Raw genomic sequence first — 16283 nt, forward strand, 5'->3', positions numbered from 1 at the left:
AAGGGCGCAACCGCGACTAAAAATGGGATGATAATGATACTAAGGCGTCATTCAATGTCTCAACTAATATAACAAATGCGAAAGTATGTTTGTTACCTCTTCATAATGTTTAGTGGTGTACGAACGGAATTGGACATCCAAAACCCGTAACGAAACATTTCTATCCTTTTCTTCTTCAAATGGTTATTACGTCCTTTTATATATGAATATGAATGGGGTAGTTTGTTTGTATTCCCCATTTTATAATTAAGTGGATACACAGTTGCGAATTTTTTTGGATAAATTAAATATAACAACGTGGTGCTGGCAACACCGCTACATACCGTTTGACAGTGACAGTGCTGACAGTTTATATCTTAAGGTTGGCATTATTTCCTATCCCCATGGAATAGATCGTATTTGGGAATTGTTTATTTTTATTGTGAATGTTGAATTTTTATTAGAATAAATATTATTTAATATATATAATAGTGATATAATATGTAAATTAAATATACATTTAAAACCTAAGTTGTAGTCATCGAAAGCATAAACTTAAAAAGTGAATTACGACACTCAAATTCAAGATTAACTTGATTCGGTTTTTTCTGATTTTAAAGTGCTGTGTCCCCGGGGATCCTTTGCATGCCCTAATTTGTGATAAAAACACACGATTCCACAAAGTGTAATGGAATTTTTTTAGGTATCGTGTTATTTTTTTTATTAAATATCTATACAACAATGTGATGTGAAAGAACATTCAATGACAAGAATAGAGAACTGCTGTACATGATTCCAGCAGTATTGGCACCTGTATACCAGCTGTATCTGAATTGAGTCTTGGTTGTTTTTTTATAGAAATATCTAAAAGCTACAATAACTCTTTCACATTCATACTATGATCCCATCATATGGGGTTGACAGAGCCAAGACTGAAAGGCCACTATAAGCCGTATGGCTTAATAAATTTAAATAAATAAATATATACGGGACAAATTACACTGATTGAGTTGGCCTCGTAGGAAGTTCGAAACTTGTGTTACAAGATACTAACTCAACATTACTATATTTTATAATAAATACTTATACATATAGATTAACATTCAAGAAAGTTCATTTCTCATCATGCCCTGTCCGAGATTCGAACTTGGAACCTCCGGTGTCACAGACAAGCACACTACTGCTGCACCACATAGGCCATTAATGAAAGAATTGACATTCAAATAGTGACAGGTTGTTAGCCCATCACCTTCAAGAAGAATCTCAAGTTTATAAGCCCTTCCTTTACTTTCTTTTACAGCTCCGAAAATGGCAGAATGTAGTACAAGAAAATCAGAAAACTTTTTAAAATTAGAAATTCAAGATATTGAAGTTTCCGTTGAAAAAGTTAAATGTGAAAGTAACGAGTGTCTCATATGCGTTACGCAAAACACGGAGTGTAAAGACATCCACAACACAAACACAAACTTATCCGGCACTCCGTTATACGAGTACCTGTTAAAATTCACGAACACCAACCTTTTATATTGTCAGAGCTACGCGAAACACATCTGCAATACGTGTTTAAACCTGGTCAACGATTTAGAGAAAGCGGAATTGGAATATTTGACGCTGAAAGATAACTTCGAATTGATTATAAGCAATAATCCTTTGTTTAATTCGTCAAGAAAGCCGGAGAACGTAGACCAATTTGAGTCACTTTATCCTGATGACTCCGAGCTACGAGATCAAGGACAGGAGTTCCACAAGGATGGGTAAGTCAAGACTAAAATGAACAGACATACAAATAAATACGTCTTTATCCCTTGCGGGGTAGACAGAGTCGAAATTCTCGCAAAGGCCGTGGTCAGCTGTATGGCTTAATGTTAGTGTGGTGACCAGGCTAGGTGTTATGCCTGGGGAACCGCACGACAGACGATGTTGTGTCGGAGGTTGTATTTATGCTCCAATCCGTATAAACTTTGCTTGCGCGATTTACTTCTTAGCTGCCGCTACAGTCGGATTTCTCGCCTATGTGAGTTCTCAATGATGAATGTTCAAATGTGGACGCGTTCTTTCTTTTCTATATAACGGCTTCCACCGGACTTTCGGTGATTCTGCCAATGTCATGGTTTGAAGAGACACGAAGTTACGAAATTGGATGGTATACGATCTGAAAGGAGAAAATTAACAAATATACAAACACAACAAGTAGGTATTGTTAGTAAAAGAGAAGACAAGTTAATGATTATAATGTGTAGTGAGTGTGTAAGGTATAAAAGTTATGCAAAATGAGGCACATAAGGAGAGATTTCTAAAGTAGGAAGAAAAAAATTCTTTTTTTTTTAAGAATGGGAACTATAGTTTTAGGTTATTTTTAGTTTGGAACTTTGCAATAATGTGGGAATAAGGGTTGTGGACAAGAGAAAGAAATGAATTAATATCTAAATTTAGATGGGGAAAGTTAGTCAAATTATGTTAAGAAGATGGACCACAAGTTTGGATCAGTTAAAAATTATATGATTAAGATAAATGTGGACGCTGTTTGAATTAATTATGTCTTTCATTTCAGAGAGAACACAAATTATCTTAACACTTCAGTGAAATTGGAGCCGGTGACTGAAGATGACCAACATGTTTACCCAGTTAGAGATGACCTTGTCAATGATGATGATGATAGCGATTACTGTCCAAAGGTCAATAGAACAAAGACGGCAGCACGAGGTAGGAGGAAAGGTGCGAAGGCTGCCGGTCTAAAAGGTACATACACACATATGGTCACGTCTATATCCCTTGCGGGGCAGACAGCCACGTTCAGCTATTTGGCTTAATGATAGAATTGAGATTCAAATAGTGACAGGTTGCTAACCCATCGCCTAAAAAAGAATCCCAAGTTTGTAAGCCTATCCCTTAGTCGCCTTTTACGACATCCATGGGAAAGAGATGGAGTGGTCCTACTCTTTTTTGTATTGGCGCCGGGAACCACACGGCAAAAGGTACATTATTAAATAAATATATACGGGACAAATTACACAGATTGAGTTAGCCTCGAAGCAAGTTCGAGACTTGTGTTACGAGATACTAACTCAATGCTACTATATTTTATAATAAATACTTATATATTTATTTGTATGCAGTTATACACTACATTGCATTGTATGACAAACATACCTTCTGCATAAAACAAGGTTAATTTTTTCTATGATCACCGAGAACCACACGGCAACCACCTAAAAACACACAGATCTAATATCTCAAAATTCCGTCCACAGATGGCGCCACGCGTAAAAGGAGAACTGTTGCAAAGAAACATATCACCGATAACAAAATATACGAATGCACAGACTGTCAGCGAACATTCACGCAGAAGGGAAATTATAATAGGCACATGACCACTCACACCGGGGTCATGCCGTTCCAATGCCCCACGTGTGACCGGCGATTCAACAGAAAAGACCACTTACTAAATCATATAAGAACTCACACGGGCGAGAAACCTTATGAGTGCAACTTCTGCCTGGTCAAGTTTAATCAAAAAGGCAGCATAATAAAACATTTGAGGACCCACACCGGCGCCGAGCCCTTCGAATGTAACCAATGTTCGAAGCGTTTCAAACAGCGGCCGCATCTAAACAGTCATCTAAGAACACACACGGGCGAGAAACCTTACGAGTGTCATTATTGCCGCCGAAAATTCGCCGAGAGTTCGAAATTGAAGATACATTTGAGAATACACACCGGAGTGAAGCCATACAAGTGTCAGTTTTGTGCGCGCGAGTTTAATCAGAGCGGCAATTTGCAGTGTCATTTGAGGACTCACACTAACGAGAAACCTTACGAGTGTTCTATGTGCGATAAACGTTTCAATTTGAAACACCATTTGAGAGATCATATCAGGAATCATACGGGCGAGAAACCTTACAATTGTTATGTTTGTGGACAGAAGTTTAATTATAGACATATCATGGAACATCATGTGAAGGTTATGCATCCAGGAGCGCTGGTCAGCGAGTTTATGGACGTAGTTGACGCTGAACCAGAAATAGAGATTATGGTGAATGAGGATGAGGTAGTTAGTTTGAACCCACAACAGCAAGAGGAGGTTTGAGTTAAAGATAGAACAGAATAGAATAATTTTCAAAATTGGATACAAGGTATCACTTATTGACGTCACATCACTTAAATCTGAATATAACTACTGCCGCTTCCGAAGCGCATGTGTAGAAGAAGCGGCGGAACAAACTACACTGCAGCATTTTCATCGGACGTCAATATACAAATATAGATCTCTTAAATCTAAATCATGGACGAATGCACATTGTCTACATTAAAAAACATGAATGAATGTAGAACGAACGATTTTTCTTCTTCTTCTTAACTAGATAGGATGAGACATGTGATTGAATTGATGGCTCATGGTGCTTATCAAAGTTGGCGAGATCCAGGCGGCTGAGCGATGGTGAGAAACGACATCGTGAGGAACATACATACATACATAATAGTCACGTCTTTATCCCTTACGGGGTAGACAAAGCCAAGAGACTTGAATAGACTGATAGGCCACGGTCAGCTGTTTGGCTTAATGATAGAATTAACAATCGAAATTGAACATCGTGAGGAAACCTGCACATTCAGACATTTAAGATTTGTCAAAAGGATTACTAAGAATACATTAAGGAACGTATATTGTATCTATTATTTATTTTATTTTAATAAATGAATGTTCAGTAATACATGTTTTTATTTTATTTATCACAGCGAAGAAAATGACGCGCTCAGCCAAGAGTCTAAATCGCGATTACAAAGATTTCACGGCAGATTGGAACGCGACACAATATGATTATGCGTAACAGCTTAATCTGTTGATGTTTGAGAAGTTCCCTGAAATATCTTCCACATTTATGATCAGACCGCAAAGAAATTTCTATGGAATCACACGGACACTACTCTTTTGAATGAAAAAATATTTTTTTAAATTGGATTATTATTACCGGAGATATGCGAAACATACATAAAAAACGGGGTAATAACCTCCTCCCTTTTTGAAGTCGGTTAAATATAGCAAACCATTGACGTGCACATAAATGAAACATATACATACATATAATCACGTCTTTTACACTTGCGGGGCAGACAGAGCCAACAAATTTGAAAGACTGATAGGCCACGTTCAGCTCAAGCCAAACGGCTTAATGATAGAATTGATATTCAAATAGTGTCAGGTTTCTTACACGTCGCCTAAAAGAATCCCAAATTTGTAAGCCTATCCCTTAGTCTCCTTTTACGACATCCACTGTAAAGAGATGGAGTGGTCCTATTTCTATTGGTGCCGGGAACCACACGGCACGGCATGTAAATGAAACAATTAATATAATTTTATGAAATACATTTTATTACATACTTACATAACTAATTTTTGTTACATTAAAATTTACATTGCTTAAATAAAATTACATATCCTTTATTAGAAGTAGGAGAGTAACATAAAATGGCCGAACGGCCGTTCACAATGGCGTGTCAATGTCTAAAATTATGTGTGGAAGTGAGAGTTGGGCATGATAGAAACAAAATGAAAGGGGATTGAACGCAGTCAAATAAAGAGAGAATACACAGGAATATTAGTTTTTTGTTTTGAAAACTATAATCTATACTAAAATTATAAAGCTGAAGAGTTTGTTTGTTTGTTTGAACGCGCTAATCTCAGGAACTACTGGTTCGAATTGAAAAATTTTTTTTGTGTTGAATAGACCATTTATCGAGGAAGGCTTTAGGCTATATAACATCACAATGCAACTATAAGGAGCAAAGAAAAAATGGAAAATGTGAAAAAAAAGACGGGGAAAATCATTCATCCTTGAGGGCTTCAATGATGCCCTAAATAATTATACCACGCGGACGAAGTCGCGGGCACAGCTAGTTATATATATATGTATATATATATATAATATTATACCTAAGTAAGTCATATTTAAACTAATATGAAAAATTCTAAAGTAATTTTATGTATTTGTAACCTTTTGCACGAGTTATCTTCTATTTTAATCTTTTTGAAATATCACGTATATATAATTAAGTATCTGGTGAAGGACATACACATTTCGTCCCGGTAAAAATTATAATTCCCGTGGGATTCTCGAAAAACCTGGTCACTTTTCCAGCTGGCGCTAAATAGGTTGCTTTTTGTGGGTGGCGTTTAATTCGTCGCTTTTTAAAAATTGACGCGGGCGAAGCTATGTACATACATACATATGGTCACGTCTATATCCCTTGCGGATTAGACAGAGTCAACAGTCTTGAAAAGACTGAATAGCCACGTTCAGCTATTTGGGTTAATGATAGAGTTGAGATTCAAATGGTGACAGGTTGCTAGCCCATCGCCTAAAAGAAGAATTTCAAGTTTATAAGCCTACCCCTTAGTCGCCTTTTACGACATCCATGGGAGAGTGATGGAGTGGTCCAATTCTTTTTTCTATTTGGTGCCGGGAACCACACGGCACGGTCGATTGTGCTTGGGCTTATTGAGATCAAAACACTTCAAAAAGACTACAGTACTATTACACAAGAAAAATCAAATTTTTCAATCACACGGCTCCTCTTTTATTCGAACCTCCACTTCCGGCGGCGGTTCAAAACTCACTTCCTCATCTTCGTCCACTCTAATCTCAATTTCCGGTTCCGCGTTCACCACACCCATCCCGATCTCCATTTCCGTTTCCGCGTTCACATCCGCCAACTGAGACTGTGACGACGGGTGCATAACTTTAACATGCCTCTGCATGACATGTTTATAATTAAACTTCAGGTTGCACACGAAACAATGGTACGGTTTCTCACCTGTGTGCGTGCTGAAATGATCGCGCAAATGATGTTTCAAGCTGAACGTACGCCGGCACACTTCACACTCATAAGGTTTCTCACCCGTATGAATTCTCATGTGACTTTGCAAATTGCCTATTTGCTTGAACTGACTGTCGCAATATGTGCACTTGTACGGGGTCTCGCCCGTATGAGTTCTCGAATGTATCTTCAGTTTGGAGCTCAGCGTGAATCTGCGCTGACATATATCACATTCATACGGTCTCTCTCCGGTGTGAATTCTAAGATGGCTGTTCAAATGAGTGCGCTGTTTAAATCTCTTGTGACAATAAGTGCATTCAAACGGCTGTATACCAGTGTGGGTCCTCAAATGTGCAATAATACTGCCTTTCTGCGTGAACTTTATCAAACACACGCTGCATTCGTAAGGTTTCTCGCCCGTATGCGTTCTTATATGATTCAAAAGATGATCTTTCCTCTTGAAATTTCGCTCGCAAACTGTACATTGGAACGGTAATACGCCCGTGTGAGTCGAAAGGTGTCTTTTGTAATTCCCCTTCAGGGTAAACTTCTGATGGCAAATTACGCAATCGTATGTTTTCATGTCGCCTGTTTGTTTGTTTGTTTCTTCGTCTTCTGCTTGGAATGTTGTCGCGGGCGTTTTGTCTTCAGCGCCGTCTGTGAATTAAATTTGTTAAATAAAGTAATTATGCTGCCGGCGCATATTAATGTGCCATGTGGCACCGGCACCAATACAAAAAAGAATAGGACCACTCCATCTCTTTCCCATGGATGTCGTAAAAGGCGACTAACTTTTTTAGGCGATGGGCTAGCAACCTGTCACTATTTGAATCTCAATTCTATCACTGAGCCAAATAGCTGAACGTGGCCATTCAGTCTATTCGAGACTGTTGGCTCTGTCTACCCTGCAAGAGATAAAGACGTGACCATATGTATGTATGTATCTTGCCGGCGTCAGTAGTAAATTAAAAAAGGACCAGTCTTTCCCATGGATATCGTTAAAGCGACTAATTAAACTTGGGATTCTGTTTTTTTGGCGACGGGCTAGCAACCTGTCACTATTTGAATCTCAATTCTATCATTTTGCCAAACAAACAACTGAACGTGGCCTTTCAGTCTTTTCAAGACTGTTCGCTCTGTCTACCCGGCAAGGGATATAGACGTGACCATATGTATGTATGAATCAAATTAAGGACGTCCTGGTAAAGAGTCAGTTCAAAAGTACCCGAAACCGCCGAACTTGCATCAAGAGAGTTATGAATGTGGATGAAGCAAAGGAAGTATGCAGAGATCGTGGCAAGTGGAAAGAGGTAGTCTCTGCCTACCCCGCCGGGAAAGAGTATGTATGTAAAAATTTAAAATTGAAATCAATTTGTTGTCAAACACTCACTTTTTAACCCAGCGGCCTTTGACCTTCTTCTCGCTGTTTTAGCCTCGCTGACCTCCGGATTGTAGTCGCTGTCGGGGTCACCTTCCTCGAGGTCATCTTCACTCATCGGCTCCAGTTTAATGACAGTATTAAATGTACTGCTGTTGCCACTGTAAAAGTTATACATACATACATACATATCACGTCACGTCTATATCCCTTGCGGGGTAGACAGAGCCAACTGTCTTGAAAAGACTGGTAGGCCACGTTCAGCTATTTGGCTTAATCATAGAATTGAGATTCAAATAGTGACAGGTTGCTAGCCCATCGCCTAAAAAAGATAATTGGAAAAGTCATCCATATTTATATTAGGCCTATGTGGTAGTGTGTTTGTCTGTGTGACATAGTAGGTCCCGGATTCTAGATTCATTCATGTTTTTTTTAATGTAGACAATGGGCATTCGTCCACGATTTAGCTTTAAGAGATCTATATTTGTAAATTGACGTCCGGTGAAAATGCTGCAGTGTAGTTTGTTCCGCCGCTTCTTGTACCCATGCGCTTTGGAAGCGGTAGTAGTTATAATAAGATTTAAGTGATGTGACGTCAATAAGTGATACCTTGTATCCAATTTTGAAAATAAATCTATTCTATACATATATCCCCGGGGAATTGCAAAAAAATATGTATAACTAATGAAAACTCTTACCCATCATATGAAGACTCCTGTTTTATAGTTTCAAATTCCGCTTCAACAGTAACTTTTGGCTTAAACTCATCAACACTCTTATACGGTATATTAGGCTTTTGCGGCGAATGAATCAGCGGATTATTGCTTATAATCAATTCAAAACTCTCTTTCAGTTTCAAATATTCCAATTCAGCTTTCTCCAGCTCATTAATGAGATTATAACACGTATAACATATGTGTTTCGCAAACGCCTGACAGTATAAACGGTTTATATTCGTAAACTTAAACAAAAATATGTGTAACGGTGTTCCTGTCGTGTTAGTTTTTGCATTGTGTATCTCCAAACACTCCGTGCTTTGCGTAACGCATATAAAACACTCTATAGGATCAAAGTTTGTTGGTTCAACGGAGTTTTGTAACTCATTAGTGGATTCCATTCCGGGCAGGTCTTCGGTGTCTTTCTGAATAGTTTCTGCCATCTTGGGAACTGTGAAAAGAAGTTGGAACATTTGAATAACAGTTCAATTCGCAAGATCCAGGTTTATATGTTAGCTTCACTTATAGAGAATATAAACAAATATATAGTATACATACATAATTATAATGACGTTTATATCCCTTGTTGGGTAGACAGAGCCAACAGTATTGAAAAGACTGATAGTCCCAGTCCAGCTATTTGGCTTTAAGATAGAAATAAATTTATACGGGACAAATAACACAGATTGAGTTAGCCTCGGAGTAAGTTCGAGAATTGTTTTACGACAAAAACCATAAATAAATAAACCAGCTTCACCTGGGTGAAATTAGCGCTATCTACAAAAAGCGACGAATTTTAATTTAACGCCATCTAACAAAAAAAATGTGATGAAATTAACACTACCCACAAAAAGTAACGAATTAAACGGCACCTACAAAAAGATGTAGTCTCTGCCTACCACTCCGGAGAAAGAGGCATGATTTTATGTATGTATTTGTATGTACAAAAAGCTACTAATTCAGTGCCACTTACAAAAGAATGCAGGTTTAGCGTAATTCCCAGGTAACTAAAGTGTTTACTAGGATGAAAGATAAGAGTGTCAAGAAAAATAAAAAATAAAAATTTAAACCTAAAATTAATTTTTAATTAATTAGGAATTTTTGAAAAACATATAAAGAAAAGTAAAAGATAATTGAAAGACAAGTTCTTTGCGGTCGCAAAGAATTCAGATACTACTCTGAAATTATTATGAATGCAACAAATTCAGATACTGCTCTGAAATTAATATGAATTATAAAAACAACAATGTCTCGGGTCTGCTGAAAGAGATTTCTTTTGAAACAAGCCGAACCTGTGTAATTTTGTTTCTTGTGATCATCAGTCTCGATGTTTTCTGTGTACATAAATTAGTAAATAAATAAATAAAAAAGACAAGTCAAAGTCTTAAAAAGCGACTAAGGGATAGGCTTATAAACTTGGGATTCTACTTTTAGGAGATGAAATAACAACCTGTCACTATTTCAAGCTCAATTTTAATATCAAGCCAAAAAGCTTTTCAAGACTGTTGGCTCTGTTAACCCTGCAAGGGACATAAACGTGAGTATATGTATGTATGTATCTTTTGCATCAAAAGCAAGCTCATTGTGGTAATATATGACCTCCACACTAGTTTTGACACCCTTTGGTCTTAAAAGGAATATTTCATTTGTGTCACAAATTCAAGTAACTCTGTATAATTTTATTTATTTTAAATTCATTACACAAAATAAAAATGTATAGCACAATTGGCGGACTAAATGCTAGAAGCGTTATCTACCAGTCAACCATTGGGTTTCACAGAGAACTTTATGTGGACTTTATAAGAACTGTATGTGAAGTTTATAAGAACTTTATTTTATTATAATAAAGCCATATTTACTACACTCAACATCACTGTTCATCAGGGATTTTATTGAAATATGATAGATATTTGCTTCAGTTATAAGCTATGCTATGCATTTAATAAAGGCTTGTGGAGGGAGAACGGAGAGGCCTTTGTCCAGTAATGGGACACAAAATCTATACTAATATTATAAAGCTGAAGAGTTTGTTTGTTTGAACGCCCTAATCTCAGGAACTACTGGTTCGAATTGAAAAATTATGGTGCTGAATAGACCATTTATCGAGGAAGGCTTTAGGCTATATAACATCACGCTGCAACTATAAGGAGCAAAGAAGTAATGGAAAATGTGAAAAAAAACGGGGAAAATGATTCATCCTTTAGGGATTCAATGATGCCCAAAATAACTATTTCACGCGGACGAAGTCGCGGGCACAGCTAGTAGTTTATTAAAAAAAAAGATTTTTGTGATGTTGGCAGATTTATGCAGTTATTTTTTGTTTAATAAGTTCTTGAGAATGTGGCGATTAGTATCGCCGATACATTTCTGCCATTTGATACAGGTATAAAAAGTTTAGTAATATTTAGATACATTTTGGTTTAGTATCTTGTTGCCAAACTACATTGTGTGACGTATAGTTTCAGCTAAGTTTTGTGTAAAAGGTTTACGTGACAAGAGGCGATTAAGGGATAAAACATGGCCGCCTGGCCGGCAGCAAAAGCAATTACTTGCCTGATATGAGTAGGGATTACAGTAAACCCCTAATTTGGGGAGCCCTTTCTCCCGTAAACTTTGTCAGTTTGTTGTGATTTAGCATTAAATGTAACAAACTACCTATTTAACTATTTTGTCCTGTACTCACATTTCAAGATTTACAACTTTGCAGCGGAGGCGCGTCACAAAGGTACAGGCGACCATAAACGGAAGAAACTCACAAAACCGTCAATGCGTTCACAAAATTATATTTATTCCGATTTTTAAATCAGCAATCAATACTTTTACGAAAGCGATCATAGAAATTCATCAATTGAAATGCATTTACAAATCATAAAACCAGCTAAATCAATAGCCAACCATACAAAACTAACTGTCACTGTCAGTACGCAGTATATAGTGTTGCCAGAAGTCTCGGTGGGATTGGTCTACACATGGAATTTACACTATACACTCGTTAAGAACTTCGCCTTAAGTCGCAAAAAACCCAGTATCCAAGGCCGTAGAAACTAATAAAAATAGATACATTCATCTTTCATTTTGTTTGACTAGCAAAGCAAACTAGCGAGTGATTATTCTATCGATTTTTGATCCACATTTTGCACTAGTTATCCAATATTGCTTTTTTACCTGATAGTACAATATTTCAATGCTTATTGTTCTAAATATCAGCTAAAAACTAATTCAAAAATGTGCATCTAAACATGTAATACACCCAAACGAAAAATTGCCATTTGACATGGCCGAAACTAGTAATATAGACGGCGATCCACAATTATTACTAGGAGGAAGTATAAAGGAAGAAGTGAGCGATCCGATTGATAATCCACAGCCGCCGGAATGCGTGGTTTGTGTCGCCGAGAGCTCTGAAAATTACGATATATTCACAACTAAAACATCTTCGTTAAAAACGCCGTTGCACACATTTCTCAGCAAATTTACGAACACGGAGCTACCGTTCGATCGAAACTTAACTAAATACATATGCAAGACGTGTCTAGACCTCGTCAATGAGTTGGAGCAAGCTGAAATTGTGTACATACAGTTGAAAAGTGATTTTGAATTTATCATTAGCAAGAACCCTTTATTTCACTTGCCAATGTCGATTTCGGGTTTGAAAAGTGTTCGGCGAGACAGTGGTGGCTCTAGTGACTCGGACAACCAGCCTCTTGTAGTGAGAGCTGTTGATCCGATAGCGGAAGATCCTCAGTGTAGTCAATCGATGATTGTCAATATAAAAAAGGAACCTGTTGATGATGGGTATGTTTTTGTTTTTTTTTTACTGGCTTACTTGTAATTTAGGCACAAGAATTAAAAAATTGGTAAAGTAAAATTTTGTATTAACCAATTTATTGTAAAAATGTATTCTCTCGTTCACATTTCTAAGTCTTGGTAATTAGTAAGTAGGTACTATAAACCCTGTTCAGCTTCGCACACTTATAATAATATGTTTAACATGGGCACTTTTATGTTGACTATATATATATAGGTATATTTATTAATTTATACATGCATATAGTCACATCTATATGCCTTTCAGGGTAGACAGAGCCAACAGTCTTGAAAAGACTGATGGCCATGCTCAGAATTTTGGTTTGATGATAGAATTGAGATTCAAATTGTGACAGGCTGTTAGCCCATCACCCAACAAAAGAATCTCAAGTTTATAAGGCCATCTTAAAGTCGCTTTTTACGACATCCATGGAAAAGAAAAGGATACAGGATTACATCTACCATTACAGACTTAATCTCTCTTATTCCTTAGTCACCTTTTACAACATCCATGGGAATTAGGTGGAGTGGTCCTATTATTTTTTTGGTGCTGAAACCACAGGGCACTAATTTATTCTTAATATAAATATAAATTCTTATAATAATAATTTTACAGTGACTTCATAAGCTGTGAAACGCTACTGAAAGTTGAAATACAACATGATGATGTGGACCCGATTGGAATAGAGGAAGAGGATAAAAACACTGTCACGGATGTGAAGCCAAGGACTAGAGGTAATTCCCTTTTCAAATTATTATTGACTCTTCTTCCTCCTGACTTTGGTTCCGGTCGCATCCTCACCACTCTGGAGAGGAGCCCGGGGTATGCCTTAGACTGTGGATCCTGGATTGTGAGTCAGATTTTTACGAATGAAGCGACTCCCATCTGACCTCCGCAACCTTTGCAGGGGAACCTAATATTGGATGTTGGTTATCTAGATCTTATATGGAACTAGCTGTGCCCGTGACTTCGTCCGCGTGGTATAGTTATTTTTCAATTTGAACCGTTCCTGAGATTAGGGCGTCAAACAAGCAAACTCTTCAGCTTTATAATATAAGTATAGATTTGTCCTGTATGTATATATATATAATATATATATATATTTAATTACAGGTCGCCCGCCCGGTCAGAAATCGAAACCAAACGAGAAACAAGCGAAGAAATGTCATGAGTGCAGCGTATGCAAACGCACCTTCAAATACAACAGCCTATTACTGATACATTTGCGTACGCACACCGGTGAGAAACCTTACGAATGTAGCGAGTGTCACAAGAGATTTAACCAGAAGATTCATTTGAAAAATCATTCAGTTACACACGGACTCAGCACACCGAAGCCGGAGTTGTGTCTTGAATGTCACATTTGTCAAAAACAGTTCAAGAGGAAACATCATTTGAAGGAGCATTTGCGTATACACTCGGACGATAAGCCGTTCAAATGCGAATTGTGTTCGTACTCGTCTATAAGGAAACGTGATATTGTGAATCATTTCACTACGCATACGGGTGAGAGGCCGCACGAGTGTCACATATGCTTGCGAAGGTTTCATTTTAAGAGTACGCTCAGGGAGCATTTTAGGACGCACACGGGTGAGAAACCTTACGCGTGCAAGCTCTGTCCGCGCCGTTTCAGCCATTTGCACGTGTTGAAGAGTCACACGAGGACGCACACGGACGAGAAACCCTATGAGTGTGAGATTTGTAAGCAGAGGTTCAATCAGAGGTCGCATTTGAAATCTCACATGGCGATACACACAGGCGAGAAACCTTACGCGTGCACGTTGTGCGCGAGACGTTTTCACAGGAAAAGGGCACTCGAAGAGCACGTGAGAACTCATACAGGTGAGAAACCATTTGAATGTCACATTTGCTTACACAGATTCGCTCAAAGGAGCAACTTGTTGAAACACCTGAGAAACCACGAGAAACACAAAGTTATGAGGGTGGGGAAGAAAAATTTACCACCTCCAGTCACCACTGCGGATAATTTGACAGATGTCGCGTCATTGCCCCTTGTGGGGTGGATAGAACCTCAAATTGAACAAGAAGGCCATATTTAACTTAGTTTTTTATGTAAGTCATTGATGATAACTTAGATTATAGACTTTTCTTGGCACCAATATCTCAGTACCTTTTTTTCTTAGTATTATTTTTACATATAGGCACGTCTATATCACTTGCGGGTTAGACAGAGCCAACAGTCTTGACAGGACTAAAAGTTCAGCTATATGGCTTTACAATGGAATTGAAAAAAAAAATTATATTCTGTCATGTAGGTATATTAAATTAAATAAGTAATATCAAAGCTTTTTATTATGTACAGCACACATCATGTCAAAAAAATATTTATTTCTTATTGTATTTAATACAAATAGTTTAACTGTGTAAGGTAATATAAATTTTACCGATTCACATAGTACATACATACATATAATCACGTCTATATCCTTTGCGGGGTAGGCAGAGCCAACAGTCTTGAAAAGACTGATGGGCCATGTTTAGCTGTTTGGCTTAATGATAGAATTGAGATTCAAATAGTGACAGGTTGCTAGCCCATGGCCTAAAAAGAAGAATCCCAAGTTTGCAAGCCTATCCCTTAGTCGCCTTTTACGACATCCATGTGAAAGAGATGGAGTGATCCTATTATTTTATGTACTGGTGCCAGGAACCACACGGCACAGTACAAAAAAGTAAGTAAGTATAAAATAATATAATATACATATAGTAATAAGTCTAAAATAAGAATTAAATTATATGATTGTAGTCATGTAATTAGTGTAATTAAATTTTGAACTTTGCTTTGCATTTTGTTTAAAGAAAATACATTTTCTGCCAACGAATTTATAAACCGTTTGTTATATAAATTGAAAAGTTAAGTTCCGTTTACATGTCTTAATTGTAAGAATAAAGTTGTACATAAATTAGTTTCAAATTCGTAAGACTTTTTATTGATAATAAGTAAATTTCCTCAGTCGCGCGTTCAAACAAACAAACTCTTCAGCTTTATAATATTAGTATAGATACAGGTATTAATACAAGCATGTAATGTCCCTATATTTTATTTCGGCCGGTTAGAATTATTCATTCATTCATATAATTACGTCTTTATCCTGTGCTGGGTAGACGGAGCCAGCAGTCTCAAAAGTCAGGCCACTTTCAGCTTTAAGGCTCAATGATAGAATTCAGATTCAAATAGTGACAGGTTGCTAACCCATCCAAAATTCAAAATTTTTATTCATTATTATCGGATACTACATATCGTTTAATAATTGTCAAACGTATGGTTTAACAACATTGGTTGACGTCAAATAAATTACTTAAAACTAAGTTTACTGCCGCTTCCAAGGCGTCAGTGCAAGGCGAAGAAGCGGTAACAGACTGCACTGCAGCATTTTCTTCAACGACGATCATCCCTAGATGACGAAATACTGTCAGGCCACATTGAGCTTTTAGGCTCAATGATAGAATTCAGATTCAAATAGTGACAGGTTGCTAGCCCATACCTAGATGCAAACGGGACTAAAGCCAGGATGAAGAAAAAAGAAGAAGCCTAGAAATTTTTTTTTTCTCTTCTCTTTTTTGTAAT

General features: G+C 37.3%; 2 protein-coding genes across 2 annotated transcripts; one reads left to right on the forward strand and one right to left on the reverse strand.

Moving 5' to 3' along the window:
• Window positions 1-399: 399 nt before the first annotated feature.
• LOC106132222 (zinc finger protein 271) lies at window positions 400-15632 on the forward strand. Its single transcript, XM_060952162.1, has 7 exons — window positions 400-682; window positions 1280-1733; window positions 2531-2718; window positions 3231-4063; window positions 12101-12684; window positions 13313-13431; window positions 13811-15632. The coding sequence occupies exons 2-7, from the start codon at window positions 1288-1290 to the stop codon at window positions 14755-14757; spliced, it is 3117 nt and encodes a 1038-aa protein (XP_060808145.1). The 5' UTR covers window positions 400-682; window positions 1280-1287; the 3' UTR covers window positions 14758-15632.
• On the reverse strand, window positions 5388-11776 carry LOC106132226 (zinc finger protein 771). Its single transcript, XM_013331584.2, has 4 exons — window positions 11573-11776; window positions 8872-9340; window positions 8186-8334; window positions 5388-7452 (listed from the first exon to the last, which is right to left on the reverse strand). The coding sequence occupies exons 2-4, from the start codon at window positions 9330-9332 to the stop codon at window positions 6536-6538; spliced, it is 1527 nt and encodes a 508-aa protein (XP_013187038.2). The 5' UTR covers window positions 9333-9340; window positions 11573-11776; the 3' UTR covers window positions 5388-6535.
• Window positions 15633-16283: the final 651 nt, after the last annotated feature.

The sequence above is a fragment of the Amyelois transitella genome, chromosome 28 (genome assembly GCF_032362555.1).
Source record: "Amyelois transitella isolate CPQ chromosome 28, ilAmyTran1.1, whole genome shotgun sequence".
NCBI lineage: Eukaryota > Metazoa > Arthropoda > Insecta > Lepidoptera > Pyralidae > Amyelois > Amyelois transitella.

Bases quoted from the DNA above. Each gene is read 5' to 3' on its own strand.
- LOC106132226 (XM_013331584.2), bottom strand. From the start codon at position 9,332: ATGGCAGAAACTATTCAGAAAGACACCGAAGACCTGCCCGGAATGGAA. The intron at 8,335-8,871 runs GTAAGAGTTTTC...TAACTTTTACAG, and splicing joins CAGGAGTCTTCATATGATGG to TGGCAACAGCAGTACATTTA. The intron at 7,453-8,185 runs GTGAGTGTTTGA...TTTAATTCACAG, and splicing joins AAAGGCCGCTGGGTTAAAAA to ACGGCGCTGAAGACAAAACG.
- LOC106132222 (XM_060952162.1), top strand. From the start codon at position 1,288: ATGGCAGAATGTAGTACAAGAAAATCAGAAAACTTTTTAAAATTAGAA. The intron at 4,064-12,100 runs TGAGTTAAAGAT...AATATCAGCTAA, and splicing joins CACAACAGCAAGAGGAGGTT to AAACTAATTCAAAAATGTGC. The intron at 13,432-13,810 runs GTAATTCCCTTT...ATTTAATTACAG, and splicing joins TGTGAAGCCAAGGACTAGAG to GTCGCCCGCCCGGTCAGAAA.